Below are 19,620 nucleotides of genomic sequence, written 5' to 3'. Positions count from 1 at the left end.
TTTTATAAGTTTAAACTTTTAGAACGTGTGATTTTATGATTTGGTATTAGATTTGTATGTCTGAAAAATTAATTTATGGTAAACTCTAAAAATAAAAAATAGCATAAGATAAATAAATAAAAAAAGAATATCAATGCAAAAATTAAATAAACCTAAAATAGACTCATATTTAAAGAAAAGTATTAGAGATATAATTATTAATGTTATTTTTTTTATTAATTTAAATTTTTAAAATAAATAATTTTATGACCATTCATGCTAAATAACCACCATTATATATTTGTATGCTGGTTAAGATGTTTTTATTTTTATAATGCTTGGCTAACTTAGCTTCTTCTATGTTCATTATTGGTTTAAGAGTACATTAGTTTTCATCAACTTTTATTTGTGGCTCTTGAGTATAATTTATTTTAGGTGAATATATATTTAGATGCAGTTAATTTTATGTAAAGTTAATAATGGAAAGTTATTAAATAATAATTTAATTAAATTTGTTAAATTATTTAATATTTTTTAACTATTAACTTCACATAAAGTTAACTGTACATAAATTTTTACTTTAATTCTCAACGTTTTAAAATAAGTAGTAGTTTATTATTCAAAAGTTGTATTTGACTTAATTTTTTTATATTGGAATAAATTGTGTGATGTGTCCTAATATTTTAGTGCATGTGAATTTTACTCTTGTATGGAATAAATTTTTATATTTTAAAAGATACAAAATATCACCGACATTTTGTATATAAAATAATTTTTAAATTTGTTAAATACAAAACGACAATTTTCATTTAAAAAATAAAAATATATATTTTTCACAAAATGGCAAAACTGCTTTGCTTGGGGTAATTTTTTTAAAATTGAAAATAGAAAAACGTCATTAATGTTTTGATGTTTTTTATTTTTTTAATTAAAAAAAGTTAAAAATGGCAGTAACATCTTGTATATTCTCATAATAAGGTTAAATACAATTTTTTAAACATTTTAATGAATTATGTTACTTGACATATGAGATGAGAGAATTAGTTAGCTAGTGAAAATATTTATCACAAAGTAGTTAGAGTAGAGCACTATCAGCTGCTATACGTGTGTACGATAATGTATCTATGCTTGTATATAAGGCTTGTCATGCCTCACAGTTAGTTGAGTTTTGCCATTTTCTAATTCAAGTCACATTTCCATCTTTCTCTTCTCTGTTTTTCTTTGAATCTGTACATTCTCTTGCTACTCTCACTACACCTTCAACATGGTGCGGTGAGCGTGGACCCAAGGAGGATAGCATGTGCAAGAAGCAAAGAATTGAGGAAGAAAAAACTTGATCTCTGTGCCTCAATCATCAATTCAAAGAGCACAGAACTCCAATTTCACAAATAAGTGAAATTAGGAAAGAAATGGCAGAACTATTCACTGCAAATTCGGGTTCATCACATTCTGTGGTAGAGTTACAAAGAATTACTGAAGTTCTGAATCAACTCGCGTCAATTCAAGCTCAACTGACTCGGAACAGCGCCAATTCGAGTCAAGATCCAACAAACCCTTACTTTCTTCATCCTTCTGAGAGCGCTGGTACTTCTCTTATCCCTGTTATTTTGGATGGCAAAAATTATGGCTCTTGGAGTAGATCGATGTTATTAGCGTTGAGATCTAAGAATAAATTAAAATTCATAGATGATAGTTTACCAAAGCCTGATGAAAATGATAGTGTGTTCGAATCTTGGCAAGTCGACAGTAGAACAATATGTTAAAATCTGTTCTATTAGAGAGTGGGTATAGCCAATCGAAGCCTGATCACATCTTGTTTACTAAACACCAAAGAAGTGGCTTCACTGTACTACTGGTCTACGTAGATGATGTGGTGTTGGCAGGGAATGACATGAGTGAAATCAATTCCATTAAAACATTGTTGCATGAGAAGTTTCGTATCAAGGACATGGGTGATTTAAAGTTCTTCCTAGGGATGGAAGTTGCTCGAAGCAGGAAAAGCATTGCCTTATACCAACGGAAATATGTCTTGGATTTATTACGAGACTCTTGAATGGAGGAGTGCAAACCAGCTTTGATCCCAATGGATTATGGCACTAAGTTGACAAAAGATGAGGGAGAATTTCTACCTGACAACATCGCATATAGGAAGTTAATTGGCAAACTCCTTTATCTGGCTAACACAAGGCCAGAAATCAGTTTCGCAATTGACAAGCTCAACCAATTTCTTGAAAAACCAACCACTTCGCACCTTAAGGTAGCATATAAAATTTTGAGATACATCAAGATGGCACCTGCAACCGGGTTGTTCTTCCCGTCCAAGTCTGACCTGCTAGTGTCAGGATTTAATGATTTTGATTGAGCGGCATGCCCTGATTCACGAAGATCCATATCTGCCTACTGTTTTTACATTGAAAATTCGATTGTTTCACGGAAAAGCAAGAAACAAACGACTGTGGCATCATCCTCTGCTGAAGCAGAATATCGAGCGTTGGCCTCAGCCACTAGAGAAGCAATTTGGCTAAAGAAAGTCCTAAGTGACTTAGGTTTTGAGCTGAAGAAACCAATAAGTCTATACTGTGATAGCCAAGCAGCTATCCACATTGCTCACAATCCAGTTTTTCACGAACGAACGAAGCATATTGAGGTTGATTGCCATGTGGTAAGGGACAAGGTGATGGAAAAACTCATCCACCTACTTCCTATCTCGACTCATGAACAAATAGCAGACCTATTGACAAAGCCACTTGCACCGAAAACCTTCTCCACTCTCTACGGCAAGTTAGGACTACTAGACATTTGTACTCCTAACTTGAGGGAAGGTGTTACCTGACATATGAGATGAGAGACTAACAAACTAACCGTTTAGTTACTAAATAGCTGAATTAGTTAGTTAGTGAAGATATTTATCAGAAAGTAGTTAGAGTAGAGCACTATCAGCTGCTATGCGTGTGTATGATAATGTATCTATACTTGTATATAAGGTTTGTCATGCTTTACAGTTAGTTGAATTTTACCATTTTCTGATTCAAGTCATATTTTCATCTTTCTCTTCTCTATTTTTTTCTGAACCTACATATTTTTTTGCTACTCTCACTACACCTTCAACAGATTACACTAATACAGATCCAATATTAAAAAAAAGTTCGTACTATTCTCTTGTTATTTTAGTTTTTTACCTTTAATTTATAAATATATTAGTGTCTCGTGTTAAGTGATAATTGAAAGTGTTATGTTATGGGTGTTAAAAATAATGCATGCATGATTATCATGACGTGTTATTAATTATTGTGATATATTAATTATAATGATAAAATCAAAATAAATTTTTATTCCGTTTGAGCAACTCTCCTTTATGAATTTAAAATTACGTAAAAAAATTATTTTTATTTGATAAATATTTACATACAACTATTTTTATATAAAATTAATAATTAAAAATTATTAAATAATTTAATATATTTGATTAAATTAGCATCTAATAATATTCAACTATTAATTTCATAATATGACAATTATTGCATTACGCCTTCACCTCCTTATGTATTCCCTCCCACTCATGCATAGTTTTCATCCATCAGACCATCACTTAGATTTTACAGTTTGCAGCAAGCATGACTATCTCTCGTTGTAGGCCATGTTGATCATGGAAAATGAAAAGGAAATTGTATAGGGATTTTGGCCTCTTTCTTCTTGCTTACTTTTTAATTATTGTTCTTGATGTGCGTAAATGTTGGCTTTATTTCCTTGCTCTACACTTTTTTTTATGACGCTGAAGTTGATTGATTTACATACAATTATACTAATTTTTCATGGATATGTACTATATCAGTAAAAGTTTTACATAGACTTGTAACAAAATGTTATTATATAGTTATTTCAGTAAAAATATTTGATTGAATTATTGATTGTTTCATTCTATTATCCGAAATAATTCATTTATAATTGTCGGATTAATATTTAATCTACCGACGGCTAACATTTTATGAAAATTAAAATTCAACGATAATATTATTTTTACTATGAAAATTTTTGGGGGTAAATTTGACAAAAAATTTGGTCATTTTTCACAGTCTTACTATAGAAAATAATAAAAAAAATGTAACATAATTACTTTAAAAAAATCTCTTGCGGTGTAAAATATAAGGATTATGCTATGTGTACACTAAAATCAGCTACTAGTATAAAATACATGTTAGAATATAAATAGATATTGAAAATAAATTAAACCACACATATATTTATACATAAATACATTAATAGCTAATTTTAGTGGCTGATTTTTTATGTACAGTACAGATAACATTTCTCAAAATATAAATGTCCCTAAAAGCCGATATTTTCCTAGCTAAATTAGGTATATTGTCTGTTAATAAAAAGGCCTTATTATTTAGATTATATACTATATATAGAGAACTATTTTACATATATGATCATCATAAATAATAATTAAACTCTAATTACAATTAATGAAAAAACAACCTTAAAGGAGAAAATACGTAATAATAATATACATACATTTCAAATTTGTTGCATGCATGTGAACTTCAAAGTCACAATCAAAGCCATCATCTTTTTTATTTCTGATTTATCTGAACTGTTGAAGATTCTATTAATTAGTATAGGTCTTTCGGTTAATAATTATGAGATAGTTTTGTATGCATTTGATGAGAACCATGGTCAAAATCACTTTAAAGAATTCTTTTCCGCCACAAAACTATTTTTTTCAAAAAAAATTAAATTAATAAAAAATGCACATAAATATTTATATTTTATCTGATCAATAAAATTTATTTTTGGATAATATTTAATACATAATTTTAAATAGTAAATTTTTAATTCTAAATTTTAAAAATATAAAGGTGAAAATCCAGGTGAAGTCGACTTCACATAAAGTTGATATTTGAGAACCGTTAGATAAAAATTTAGTTAAATCAGTCAAATCATCTAATGGCTCTCAGGTATTAACTTCACGTGAAGTCGACTGCACCCTAATTTCCACCAAATATAAAATAAAATATTAATTCAAAATGTTAACTAATATTGATAGAAGTATTTGTCCTCAAACGTTCTAATATTTCTCTTTAATTTATCCACTGTGGCACTGTCACCCTTAATTAAAATTTGATGGCAACTTTAATATTCTCTTATGTGAGTAAAGATTTGTGTTAAATAGATGTCATTCTAAGAAATTATAATAATTTTTATACGATTTTACTAAGGAATCAATTAGAAGTGTAGTCAATTAAAATCAACTAGTTAAAAAATAATAAATTTGATATTAAAAAAATTTACTATCTTAATTTTTGGAATTTTAAAATTTGAAATACAAAAATTAGCTATTTATTGTTGGTTCTCTAAACTTTTTCATTTTTATAATAGTACAATTATGATTTTTGGCTTAGCAATAAACCCCTGATTCAACCGTGCTAAAATGAAAGACAAAGATATATTATTGTTTGTTGTTATTTCTATTTGAAGGGAAAAGAGGCTCTACTTTATGTATGTGTGTCGGTGGAATAGAGAGAATAGTTTTATCACAAATAAAATATTTAAAAAAAAAATTACTTGGCGTAAAATAACAAAAGTTCTATGAAGAAACAAATTGTTCTTTTCCAGTTTGTCAAAATGCAATCAGACCCACCAAAAGTTGTAAAGGAGCAAATTATTATGTGTAGTCACTGGTCATCAGTTTATTGTCTCTTGTTTATTTGCATGTGTTTTGTGTTGAGTTGGGAATTATTGAAGAAATAATTATAGAAAATTAATTAATATTAATTAGTTTTCTATTATAATTTTTTATTTTCTTCTTTAGAGAATTTAGGTTTTAAGATTAAAATCATGATTTATAATTTAAAATTTAAAATAAAAAATAATTTTAAAACATTTGTCGATATTAACTAAAAATTTGATTCTATAACTAATCCTTTCTTAAAGATATGAAGACATACATGTACACGAATGAGACTATAAGATTCAGAGATTAAGATTCTCTAAAATAAAAAATATTAGTAAAATAATAAAATAAGAGATTAATTATTTTCTTGAATTAGGATAATAAAATTCATATATAATAAGAATTACAAATTTAATAATGATTAATTTTTACTTTAATAATTTACTAATAATTTTCATATTTTAGAGATCTAAACTCGAGGTTAAGATAGAGAAACCTTCCTCGCTATTTGTTCAAATCAAGGGAATCCCAACTAATTGTGCATGCATGCAAATATATATAGGTTTACAAGTATGAATAATTATGTTACGTTGTATGTATATTAGCAAAAATATTTTGTATATTCATTATAGTTATAATTGATACATTTAATATCTTCTTATTTTAAACAAATGTAACACTCCTTTCATGTAAATTCATATTTTATATAATAGTAGAAACATGTGTATTAACTATAATAAAAATAGGTGAATTCTACCCAATCATTTCTAAAATAACATGTAAGTTATTTTTCATGATTTGTCACACTTTAATTGATTATTATCTTAATTATAGTTAGGTTATTTTGTAATTTATTATTTTAGATGGGTAATTGTATAATTTCTTAAAATATTAAAAATTTATCCCGTAAGCAGCGCTGACTTAGTTGATCTACTGCCTCTCACGCAATCTTTTTTTACAGTGCATCATTTCTTAACGTGTCGTTGAATTCCATGGCTTGTAACTTTCCCGTTCTTCCCAGCATAGCCAGCGCCGACTTCATTGCTATCTCCTATCCTCTCACTCAATCCTTTTTTTTTGCCGTGGATCACTCCTTACCAATATAATTAATGGTTAGTTCGGTTATTAAATTTTTTTCGTCAAAAATAATATATAGAATATATATTCATATGTAAAATATAATATAATAAAATAAATCTATTCAGAGTACTTATAAGTATAATTAAAATCAGGAATATACAAATATAATAATAAAATGTGTACTCTAAACAAGTAAATATATCTTTTATCATACATAAATTATTTAAAAAAATATAAATTGTTAGAATTAATAACACAAATTTAAAATAATAAAATTCAACTTTCTTACAAGTATTTTTTATAGTATTTTTATTCTTTTAATTTTTAATTTACTAATATTTTATTATTTAATTAATGATTAAACAAATCATTTTCATAATTTTTATTTAAAATTTTATTTTTACGTTATTTTTTAAACTATTATATTAGTCTCTTCTCTAAGATAATACAAAAATAATTTTTTATAAAAATAATTTATTTAATCATTAATTAAATAATAAAGTACTAATACATTGTAAATTAAAAAAATAAAAATATTATAAAAAATACAGTAAAAAATTGGATTTTATTATTTTAAATTTGTATTATTAATTTTAATAATATATTTATTTTTTAAATAATTTATGTATGATAAAAAATATGTTTACTTGGTTAGAATACAAATTTTATTATTATGTTTATATGTTCATGATTTTAAATATACTTTTCAGTATTTTGAATAGATTTATTTTATTATATTATATTTTACATATGAATATATATTCCATCATGTAATTAAATAAAGATATATTTTTTAATGAAAAAAATTTAATAACTGAACTAACCATTAATGATGTTGATGTTGGTAAGGAATGATTCATGGGTCATGGCCAAAAGAAAGGAGATTGAGTGAGAGGACAAGAGATAGAAAAGTCGGCGGTAGCTATAGTGGGAAGAACGGAAAAGTTACGAGCCATGGGAATTTAATGATCCATTAAAGAATGATGCACTGTAGAAAGAGATTGCGTGAGAACGTGCTTCAATTAACGGAGTAGAATTTTAATATTTTAAAAAATTATATAATTACCCATCTAAAATAATAAATTACAAAATAACCCAACTATAGTTAAAATAATGACCAATTAAAATGTGACACATCATTAAAAATAATTTACATATTACTTCAGAGGGAATCGAGTAGAATTCACCATAAAAATAACAATAAATGTTAAAATTCTCGTATTAGATTACCAGAGGTTGTGTACCATTTATAACGATAATCATAAAGTGGAGAGAGAGAAAACAAATTATGATTTTTTTTTGTCTTACACTCCACACACTCACCACGCTCACACACTAGATAGAGTTTTATATTCCATTCTTGGAAGACCTACAAATCTTTCATATGTGCCAAGACCTAAATTGTTAAAAAAATTCTAAATTTGTAATATATTTTTTGTGGGCTAGTGATCTGTACTATTTGGGCCAAACAAAAAGTATGACATATTGTTCGGTTTTATTGATATAACGTGTTCGGACATTTGGGCCTAGACCCAATCCAAGGACACTATGTCCCCCATGAGCCACTCAATACACGAAAGTAATTAGGTCTTCTAAATAACTAAGTTTCTAGTAGTTAGTTTATTAATTCGGTTAAATAAGTGTTGGGAGTTAAAATTCTGCTTTATACATGCAACAACTTATTGGCCGACGAAAAACTCTTAAATGAAATTCCGATCTACGACGAATTAGTCATTAACCTGCCGAGCTGATGAGGAATATCGTAAAAAATCAATAATAATAATTGTTCTTGGGTGAATAACCTAGATATAAGTGGGTCCCTGAGAGTCGATGCTGAGTTGTTGCCCTCAACGCCGAGCTGCAAGTTTCGAACGTCCGAACTCTTTGTCCAGGGATGTATCACGTTGTGGAGAGTGTGAACAAAAGGGGAGTATACCTGCAAAAAGTACTCCAATGTTTAAGTTAGTATCGTGAAATTTAAGTGTGTCTAAAAGTTGAAATATCATATCTTTATAAGTGAATGGCATAGATCGGCTATATCTCTAGCCGTTGTTGATATTGAAAAATCATTATATTTAAATCGGGGGTTACGATGTATAGTTGAACGTTTTTTTTCGGATTAATACCGTTATACCGAATTATAGCTCATAAAACCGAATTGCAACGGATGATGCTGAGTTATAACGTTTAGATTGTAACAGCCATATCAATAATAATAAGTAGGTCTTCTAAATATGATGCAATATTTCTGCACTTTAAATACCTACATCCTTGCTTTGTAGTTAATATATTTTGGATTTGAAGGGAGCAAAATGACTTATTTGAACAAAAGCATGTTGTTATCTATCTAATCGCCATTTTATCACATTAATTATTTGTATTAACAAAATTTAAAAATTTGTACTGTGCCTTGCTTAGTGCTTAAGTCAGTGAGATATCCGACACCTTGTCAACTTAACAAAGATAAGGCATATAAAAAAGCAGTGAATTGAAGGAGCTATTTCTTCTAGAAATTAAATAAGAGCAAGAACACTAGAACAATTAGGTCCTTTTAATTTGACTTCGTTGTCATAGAAACGTTCTCCCTTGTTAGCATGCACTGTGATTGTGATGATTGAACTTACTTTGGCGGTTTCAACAAATAGTAATGTGAATGGATGAGATGCTTCTTTGAAACTTTGGCCAGCAGATGATGATTAGGTAACAGAAAAGAAAATGATATTTATGATCCTTGATCTTCTATATTAACAATTTAGTATGTTAGATAATCAATATCAAGTATTCAATTTTATCACTTCTTCTCTATCAATTTTTTTTTAATAAATTAAATATATAAAAAAATTGTTTGTATCTTTAGATCTTAATAGACCTATTTAAATGTTCAGTCGAATTTAAATTTTTTTATTTATTAACAGACTTGTTAATAAATTTTAGGTCAGGTAAACTTTTAAATAGGCCAAACTCATGTATCTAAACAAACTTTTAACATGTCATAGAAGAGGTATAAAATGAATAACTAAATACAAGTCTAACCTTTTAACCATAAGTCCTAATCTGACCTCTAAAAGACAGAAATGACAATGTATGCTAAAAAAATTAAACTGAGCTGATTTTTAGACAAATTTTACTCAGAGAATCCATGGGTTTAAAACTTAAATTAAACTTTATGTAGAATTGAGATAAAGGTTTAGGATAAGTAAATAAAAAGATATCTGACTAGGTATATATCTTATATTTTTTTAATCAAAAGTATATTTTCGTCTTAATTTTTCATAAGTTTTTTTTGAGGTGTTATATTGATTTTTTTTAATAACAGAAATTGAGGTTACTTTAAGTCATGAAAATTTTGATATTATATCATAAAATTACTTATCCATAAATTTAAACTATATTTGATAGAAGCATATCTATAGTTATATATCTTACATTCACTATGTCAAACTTTCTTTAAGTATGTCATATTTACATATCATTATTGAGGTTTATAGGCAGTTAAAAAAAATACTGAAAAAATAAACTCACACAATATTTTGGTATAGCGATGGTTATTTCAATGATTGGAGATTATCGTGAATTCATTTCTCTACACTTTAAAAGAAGACAATTATTTAGAAGCTGATAATTCGTTTAGCGACAATTTTAAACGGTAGAAACTACTACAAATCGCTAAAAAAAAAAACTGCTGCCATTTTTCATGCTCTTTAAAAGAAAAACTGCTGCAATTTAACTAGAGATTTTGAATTCAAATGAAATTGATACAAAAAAATAAACAAAATTCTAATTGAATATGCACAAACAGTGAAGAGATTACGAGAGGATAATGTTGTGTGGAAATTTGATCATAAAGGTATTTTTTCTATTATTTTTTTTGTGCAGGTGTTGCATTCGGAGACCCTTTCAGAAGAGATCACGAGCTATAGTTTCACAAGTTCAATTTGGAGGGGGTTGGTACCTCCGAAAATTGAACTTTTTGGTTGGTTTGTCCTAGTTGGCAAGGTGAATACTAAGGAGAGATTGAGTAGACTAGGAATTATTCATCAGAGTGACAATATGTGTGTCCTATGTAAGAAGAAAATGGAGTTTGTTCATCATTTGTTTCTTTTATGTGAGTTTACGTGGCAGGTGTGGTGTGCCTGGTTGAGGTGTCTTGGTAGAGAATGGGCCGTTCCAGGAACCATGAAAGCTTTGTTTGAGAGTTGGACCGGCATTCATTTTAGAAAGGAGGAGCAGAAGATGCTACTAATTGGGTTCTTTGCAATAATCTGGAATATATGGTTGGAACGCAATGACAAAATTTTCAACAATAAAGAAGCAAGTGTTCATTCAAGGAAGGACGTTTTTAAGCTACAAGGAGTAGACTGGTCGGTATTGATCCTTTTGGTTGTTGATAGCAATACTGGAATTGACAGACGTTTAATAACCTTTGCGTTTGATTTGATTTTTCTCTTTGTTTTTATTTGTTGCTCCACCTTAATGTGTTGAGCTTTTTGTGTTTCAAAAAAAAAGTGAAGAGGCATTACCGCGTTACAAGTTGAAAAACGAATATATTCTCTTAAATAAGGATCCGAAAGACTCTCTTAATTTTTAAATAAGAATTTTTTTTTAATGATCAAGAGAAAATTACATTATCTTTTTATTTTTTTCTGTTTAAATATAAAAGATAATTTGAATTAACTATGATAAATACGGTATATCATTGTGTACTCGAATGAATGAGTATATATATATATATATATATATGAACCACATTGGGGCTAGCAGGGTTGATTTGATTATATTAATCTTCAATTAACTAAAAGCAGCATGGGGCTATGAGAGATTCGTTACAGACTTAATCAAACTTAAAGTATTCAACAATGAGGAAAGTTTCAACGTGGTTCACTTTCTAATGGTCAAAAAGCAAGAAAGCAAACCAGCCAATAGGGGGAGAAAAATCTTGTAATAAAAATTCCAAACCTTAAACTTTCTAATTTTCCAAAGGACACTCGATGGAGAGCATGCTAATTTGTTTAATTAGGAAGATGTTTTAACAATGGAAGCTATGGAGCAGAATCTCAAGACCCAACAAATTCATTTGACTAATTAGCCATGCATGTTTGTCAAATCTTATAAAAAGATACTCACTCATAGTCTCACTTAAAAGTCACACAACATGTTTTAGGGTATGTTTGGGGCATTTTTTATTTTTAAGATAATAAAAATATATTTTAAACTCTTCTTTTCTGTATAATACCTTTCTTCTTTTGACTTTCTTAACAAGATCAAAATTAATTTTTGGTATTTACATTTTAATTTATTCTTACATCGAGGAAATTTTCTTATATATATTTGGTAAGGTGTCTTCTTTTTTAAGAGATGCTCATAGTTATATATTTGGTACAACCGTACAAGCAGTATAGCATGCAAATTAAATAATAAAAATAAATACTCATTGTTTTTATGAGTATAATTATTTTATAAATAAGAACACACATTCCAATTCTTTATTAGCAGGTTAAATATTTCACCTAATACAACCCTTTTGGAACACAAAATACGACTTTGTTTAGATGGAGCCTACGTTTTCCGTTAAGCTTTCTTTATAGCCTACACCTTGAGCAATAAATATTAAAGATTAATTAAGCTGAGGACTTTCTCTATTAATCTCAATATATTTTCAGAACCATACTTTGCCAGCTAATCATGAGTATTCCTAATATAAGTCTAATATATCTTTGATTTCTCATGCTTTTTTTCTAATCCAACCAATTAAAGATTAATTCATCACAAATTTAAATTTTATTTAAAATTTTATTATTAATCAATAAATTAACTCTTTAACTAACTCAAATTAGTTAGTCTATATACATTCCCGTCGTTTTCTTTTTTCGGTGGATTTTACTATCGTTATCTAGCTATATTCTTTTTCATGCGCGTATCATCCATGAAATATGGAGGGTACGTATAATAAATTTGTCATGAATTAAAACACATACATTTAATATACTGAATTACTGATGATAAGTTTAACTATAATTTTGTGCATATATTAGAAAAGTACGTGGAATATTCTATAAATTTTTTTATAATTAAAGATATAATTATTTATGTATTTTTTATTAATTTAGATTTTTATAATAAATAATTTTACGATACAATATTAAAATTTTTATAACTCTTAATAAAAAAAACATTTTAATATACCACAATAAAAGAAGAAATAAAGGAGATTGTTCATGCATAGACTCAAATTAGCCTAGTCCAAACCCACTTGGCAGCATTTTTATCAGATTGGACCCCTTTCATGCGACCTGTTCCAACGAAGGAGCCTTCACTTCCAGACCAAATAGTTCAAACAACACTAATTTTAGTCTCACAGCAAGTGACTCAATCCAACTTGGGGAGTAAGTGTGTATTTAGATTACAGTTTGTAAATGATACATAAAATTAATTTTGTAAATTTAATTTTGATCAAAAGTAAGTTTGTGTTAAAGTGATTTATATTTGGTAATTTTTGTATCAAAATAGATTATAGTAAAATAAATGTTATTTGACTTATATCATTTAAAATCACTTTTAGATAAAAAATTACTAAAATAGACATCAATTTAAATTTTTTTTATATTATCTTATTATTTTAGTTTAGATATTAGAATAGATCTTATTAATTAATTTTATAATAAAATTAATATTTATTTACTAAAATAAAAATAAGTTAAAGATTTTTTTATTTCTTCGGTTTTCACCACAAAAGTGATAATTATAACTCAATCTCACATAACTTTTTTCACAATTGAAGAAATAATTGTCTATTACCATCAGAAGAGATTTATCCTACTGATGACTAACACTTGAAATATTTTAAGAAAATATCATTTTCCTCTCCTATCAATGTTAAAATGACACTTTTTTCTCTCTATTTATAAAATGTATATTCTATTCTTTTATAACTTTTAAAAAAACCTTCAGAAGCACAAATAGCAGTCACTTTTCTTTTCTCATTTTTCACTCTTATTATATTAAAATTCTCTTGAATTATGTAATCTCTCAAATTATGTAATCTCTCAAAAAAAATTATTAAAGAATATCTTAAAAAAATAATTTAATTATTAATTTTTTAAAGAATATTTTGGTAAAAATATAATTTAATTAATAAAAAATAATTTATTATTAAAGACTATTTTGCTAAACAAAATTTAATGACAAAAAATAAAGTTTTTATTAAAGAGTATTTTTGTAAAAAATAATTTTTTTTAAAATAGATAAAGTTAAAATTAGTTAACACAAAAAAATTAAAAATAAATTAAAGATGAGATTTTTTAAAAATTATAAAAGAGGGAATATATACTTTATAAATAGAAAGAAGAGGAATGTCATTTTAATATTTCGTAGAAGAAAAAAGTGATACTTTCTCAAATATTTTTTGTGCAACTTAAACAGACTCTACTTAAAATTTTGGTTAATTTACACATCAAAATTTTTTACAGATATTTTTCATCATCGTCCAAGAAATGGACAGAAACATGTTCAAAGGTATTTGGACTACAACATCTAGACTCATTTTCACCATCTTTATTTTGGGTAACTCACAAAACAAAAGTTGATACAAAATTGTCACAAATTCAAAGGAGATTTTTTTTACGAAAATGTGTTAAAAATATAACCAAAATAAAGCCCATCATTTATAATTGAATAAGATGATGTTTATTTGAATCTTTTGATGAGTATAAGGTAGCATTTGTTTTGAGATATGAGACAGAGATTGAGACTCAATATTATATTTATTGGTTCAGAGACTGGTATTAAAATTTTTGTCTCTGTTTCTAAAATTTCAATATTTTAGTGCTTCCAAAAAGTAAAGATACAGGGGACTAAAATTTTTAGAGATGGAGACTGAAACTTTAATAACATTTTATACCTAACATATCCTCATTTCAATTAATTAATTCTAATTTTACTTTTTGTACAAATTAAATTAGAGTTTCATTCTTATTTCAATTTCTATCTCTCACTTTGCACCAAACAAAATACTGAAATTTATTTCAATTTTTGTCTCTTAATTTCTATCTCTTGGTCTCAGTCTTTTCGTCTCTATCTCTCCACCAAATGCTACCTAAGAGTCAAACTTTGGGCTTGTGCTCCCTCGTCTTGTTGTACTGATGTTATTAGATTTTAATATAATTCATCATACATCATACATCATACATACAATATAATATACAATCGTTATAGGATGGGACAGTGAGGAAAAATAGTTTACCAACTACTCGCATACCCATTGACAAAATATGGCTACAAGGAACGGAAATGTATTGTTTTATTTCTATATCTATAATTAAGTGGGGATAATTATTGAACTTAATTTACCGGGAAAAAAAGGCAAAAAATTAAATTATACATTAAAATGAGAGTTGTTCTAAAATCTAAAGAATATTATAATAAATGTCAATCGGTACAAGTGAGACTTTAGGTGTATATAAATATTAAGTGTTTAATTATATATAAACTTGATCACTTTACAACCTCATGCATTCTTTTGTAAAGAAATATATTATAAATTACTTACGATAGTGTGCTGTTTGATGATAATATTTTATCCTAAAAATAACATAAGTGGGTTTTCTTTTTCAAACATCTATATCTTATAATAATCGAGCGGTGAAATTAAATATTAACCCATGCAATGATGACTAATAATTTAGTCTACGTGCGTTAGGTTTGGCTACCTGAAGAGATAGTGCCTTGAGATTTATGTTGAGTTTAACCCAAAAAAAAGTTTTAATTTTAATGTATTGATATATTTTTGTAATTAAAATTGATCATATATGAATTTTGAATTACTAGTAATTAAATAATATTATTTTTGACATTGTATACAAAATTTAACTTTTTTAAATCATATATACTATTCATATATATCTTAAAAAAATAAGTTCTAAATGAATCGAAAATAAATGTATTTTAAGTTTATAAATAATTTGGACTGATTCAAAACATAGGAGCATGCCAATAAAGAGCCTAATCACATCTATATATAGGGCACCTTCAGAGTTTTAGAAACCACAGAAACACACTTAGGCAAAAAAATTAAGGAATTTAAAACACGCAGCTATACCTAATTAACTAGAGCCTCGTATATCCTAAGGTTTTAGACTTATATAGTTATTATGGGTTCATTTAGTTCTAATAAGCTAGTTATGATTGGTTTGTTCCTCCTTATCCTTGTGTTGGGTAGTGCCAATGCATCACTTTCCACAGAATTCTATTCAAGTTCATGTCCAAAACTCCTTGACACTGTGAAATGCACAGTGGAAGCTGCCATCAAAAAAGAGACTCGCATGGGTGCTTCTCTCCTACGTTTGTTCTTCCATGATTGCTTTGTTAATGTAAGTCCTACACATAGTTCTTAATTAATTACTCTACAATTTAATGTCTTCACACTACTAATAATTAATTAGTTCTATATATATATAAAAAGCAAAAATTCATCTGCATTTGACTTTACGTAAAATTGTTAATTGAGAATTATTAAATAATTTAATATATTTGACTAAATTACTATTTAACGACTTTTAGCTATCAACTTTACATGAATATAATTATCTATAAGTCTTCACCATATACTAATAAAAGATAAAAAAATAAATTGTTAATTACAATTTTCTAGCTCATATCTTATATATTAATTAATTAATGTAATATTACTTATTAAGTCAAGAGTGTCATATTTCTTATTATATGAATAGATTTTGACCATATATTTATTACGTTTTATATGCATAATTTAGATATATACAATAATTTAATTTTAATGCCTTATTAATATAAATTATGTATATTCAATTATGTAATCTCACGTCACTATATTTTTTACATGACCATATAAATAGTGATTAAAAAATAGATGCAATTAAATAATTATATAAAATATTATATTATCAATACATTAAAATTAAACTCTATATAAAAATAATAAAAATTTAAATAATTTCACATCATGAAATTTGAAAATTTAATTTAACATATAAATATCTATCCGTGAAGCCTTCTCCACCAAAAGTCTATGTCTTTTGTTATGTTTTGAAGTGTCATCTATGTTTGTAGAAAATTTAGAAGAAACGAAACATTACAATGTGTTAATTAAAACAGGGATGTGACGGTTCAATTCTTCTGGATGATACATCAAGCTTCAAAGGAGAGAAGAATGCGGGTCCCAACAAGAACTCTGCCCGCGGATTCGAAGTGATCGACGCCGTCAAGTCCGCCGTTGAGAAAGTCTGCCCTGGTGTTGTCTCCTGCGCTGACATCCTCGCCATCGCTGCCAGAGACTCCGTCAAGATCGTAATTAACCACACAATTAATTCCTTAATTAATTAATTTGAGTGATAATTGATGATTAATGATGGATGTGCAGCTTGGAGGGCCCGAGTGGGATGTAAAACTTGGAAGAAGAGATGCAAGAACAGCCAGCCAATCTGCTGCCAACAACGGGATACCAGCACCAACTTCAACCCTAAATCAATTAATCTCAAAATTCGGGGCACTTGGACTTTCTACCAAGGACTTGGTCGCATTGTCTGGTAAGTGGTAACTTCTAATTTAAAATTGGTGGAAACTATACGGTAAACTTTACTTGAAATTAATAACTGATAATCGTGAGATGATTTCACGGTTCTTAGTTATAAACTTTACCTGAATTTTTACCTTTAATATTTTACATACTCTTATGATTGCCCATAACATAATAATTAAGAGTATTTTTCCTTATTTATTAAATCACAATCATAATCATTAAATTGGGTTTACATCAAAATGTTTACTAGTGGTATAATCTTCAATTCATGTTTTTGGAATAAAATATCTCATATCATAATATTAAAAACTTATTAAAAAATTTAGAATTTTAATTTTTATTGACCTACAACAAAAAAGAATTTTAGTATAAATTAAATAATAAAAAAACCATATAAAATTTTACTTAAATCCAATAAATAAATTTTATATTAAAAATATAACTACTCATCATGCGATTCTTTCTAATGGATTAAAACTTTTGGATAAATGATTTTATATAAATTCTGTTAATCTAACATTTTTGTTATTTCGATCATTTTATATAGATAATTTATAACTAATTAAATTCCAATTTTTTCATTAATGAATATGTTAAAAATCCTAAAAAATTAAATATATGCTAGTTTCTTAATTAGTTAGATTAAAATAAAAGGAGAAAAATGACCCAATAAAACTAAGATATTGAACACTAAGAAGATTTGTTTTTTTGTTTGTTGATATTTACTAATTTGGTGGCATGTTGATTTTAATTAAAGGTGGTCACACAATTGGACAAGCAAGGTGTACAACCTTCAGATCCCACATCTACAATGAGACCAACGAGTTAGTAACATCCTTTGCTCAAACAAGGCAATCAAACTGCCCTAGGGCATCCGGTGTGGGGGACAACAACCTCGCCCCCCTCGATCTTCAGACACCGGCGTCATTCGACAACCACTACTTCAACAACCTCGTCGACCGAAAAGGCCTCCTCCATTCCGACCAGCAACTCTTCAACGGAGGATCCACTGACTCCATTGTTCGCGGCTACAGCTCAAACCCTAGCTCTTTTTTCGCAGATTTTGCCAGTGCCATGATCAAGATGGGAGACATAAGTCCCCTCACTGGATCCAAGGGAGAGATTAGAAAGAATTGCAGGAGTGTGAACTAATTAAGTCAAGAATCCAACTATGAAACGTGTTATTACTTGCCTATATTTTGTGAGGTGAAAATTTAAATGCAGATAATTTTAGGTGAAGTTGATAGTTGAGAATTTTTAAATAATTTGATATTTTTTACTAAATTGTCATTTAATGACTCTCAGCCATCAACTTCACGTAAAGTTAACTGCATATTTTCACTTTTTTTTTGTGAGCTGTTGACTAAATTATAACTAGCTAGTGGGGAAAAAAAAATCCTAGCTAGAATTGGTTTGCTTGTGTTTTGAATTTTGTTATTCCAAGTGTAACTGTGTGCCTTATTGTGTATTTGTTTTATTATCACTTTACTTCCAAGTGCAAATGTTTAAGTTGATAGCTATACAATTTTAATTGTGACTTTTGGGATTTGATGGTTTTAATTTTCGGATCAGATTCGATTTTTTGTAAACTTTTTTATTTTTTGCTTTTTAAATATGTTTTGTTTTCTTAAGAGATTAATTTTGTTATAAAAAATCTAGGAAATCAATATTAATTCAATCAATTAATTTAAAAATCAGTTAACAATTAGAAAAGAAATGTAAAAAAGAATATTTGAAACTAAAAATAATTAAAAAATTCAAAATTTAAGTAAAAGAACATCAAAAAGTGAAACAAACTAAAATTAATTTTAAGATTTAAAATTTAACATTTAAAATTTCTAGAATTTAAAATTTAGAATTTATTATTTAAAATTTAAAATTTAATATTTAGAATTTAGAATTTAATGTGCTGATCAACAACAACAGATAATTGATCGACAGTGGTTGACTGTAATGATAGATAGTTAGTGTGACAAAGTAAAATTACGATGTTTAGAAGAAAAATGAGACCAATAAAAAATAAGAGTGATTTCTAAAAAAACAATTAATGAGTGAAGAAACTTATTTTATTTTGATTTAATAATTGATTATAAGTTGAAATCAAACCATTTTTTTTTTTTGGTATTCGTAATAGGCTTGTTTTGGTGTACACTAAACACTAATAATCAATGGAATCCATCATCCTAATGGTTGAAAACTTGAAATTTAAGAAAAATGCTTATTCTAGTTTATGTATACGAGACACATTACATAGACTATTCGTTATACATCACTATATGCAATCGTATGCAAATAGTTGATATGATTGATGATGTATTATTTATCTTATACA

General features: G+C 27.3%; 1 protein-coding gene across 1 annotated transcript; it reads left to right on the top strand.

Annotated features, from left to right (window-relative positions):
• The first annotated feature begins 15,776 nt into the window (after positions 1 to 15,776).
• LOC107496990 (peroxidase P7) lies at positions 15,777 to 18,825 on the top strand. Its single transcript, XM_016118325.3, has 4 exons — positions 15,777 to 16,101; positions 16,865 to 17,056; positions 17,130 to 17,295; positions 18,046 to 18,825. Exons 1-4 carry the CDS (start codon positions 15,883 to 15,885, stop codon positions 18,438 to 18,440), a joined length of 972 nt encoding a protein of 323 aa, XP_015973811.1. The 5' UTR covers positions 15,777 to 15,882; the 3' UTR covers positions 18,441 to 18,825.
• Positions 18,826 to 19,620: the final 795 nt, after the last annotated feature.

The sequence above is a fragment of the Arachis duranensis genome, chromosome 7, assembly GCF_000817695.3.
Source record: "Arachis duranensis cultivar V14167 chromosome 7, aradu.V14167.gnm2.J7QH, whole genome shotgun sequence".
In the NCBI taxonomy this organism is placed as follows: domain Eukaryota; kingdom Viridiplantae; phylum Streptophyta; class Magnoliopsida; order Fabales; family Fabaceae; genus Arachis; species Arachis duranensis.
The sequence above is the reverse complement of the archived record's forward strand: the minus strand, read 5'-3'. Positions and strand labels throughout refer to the sequence as shown.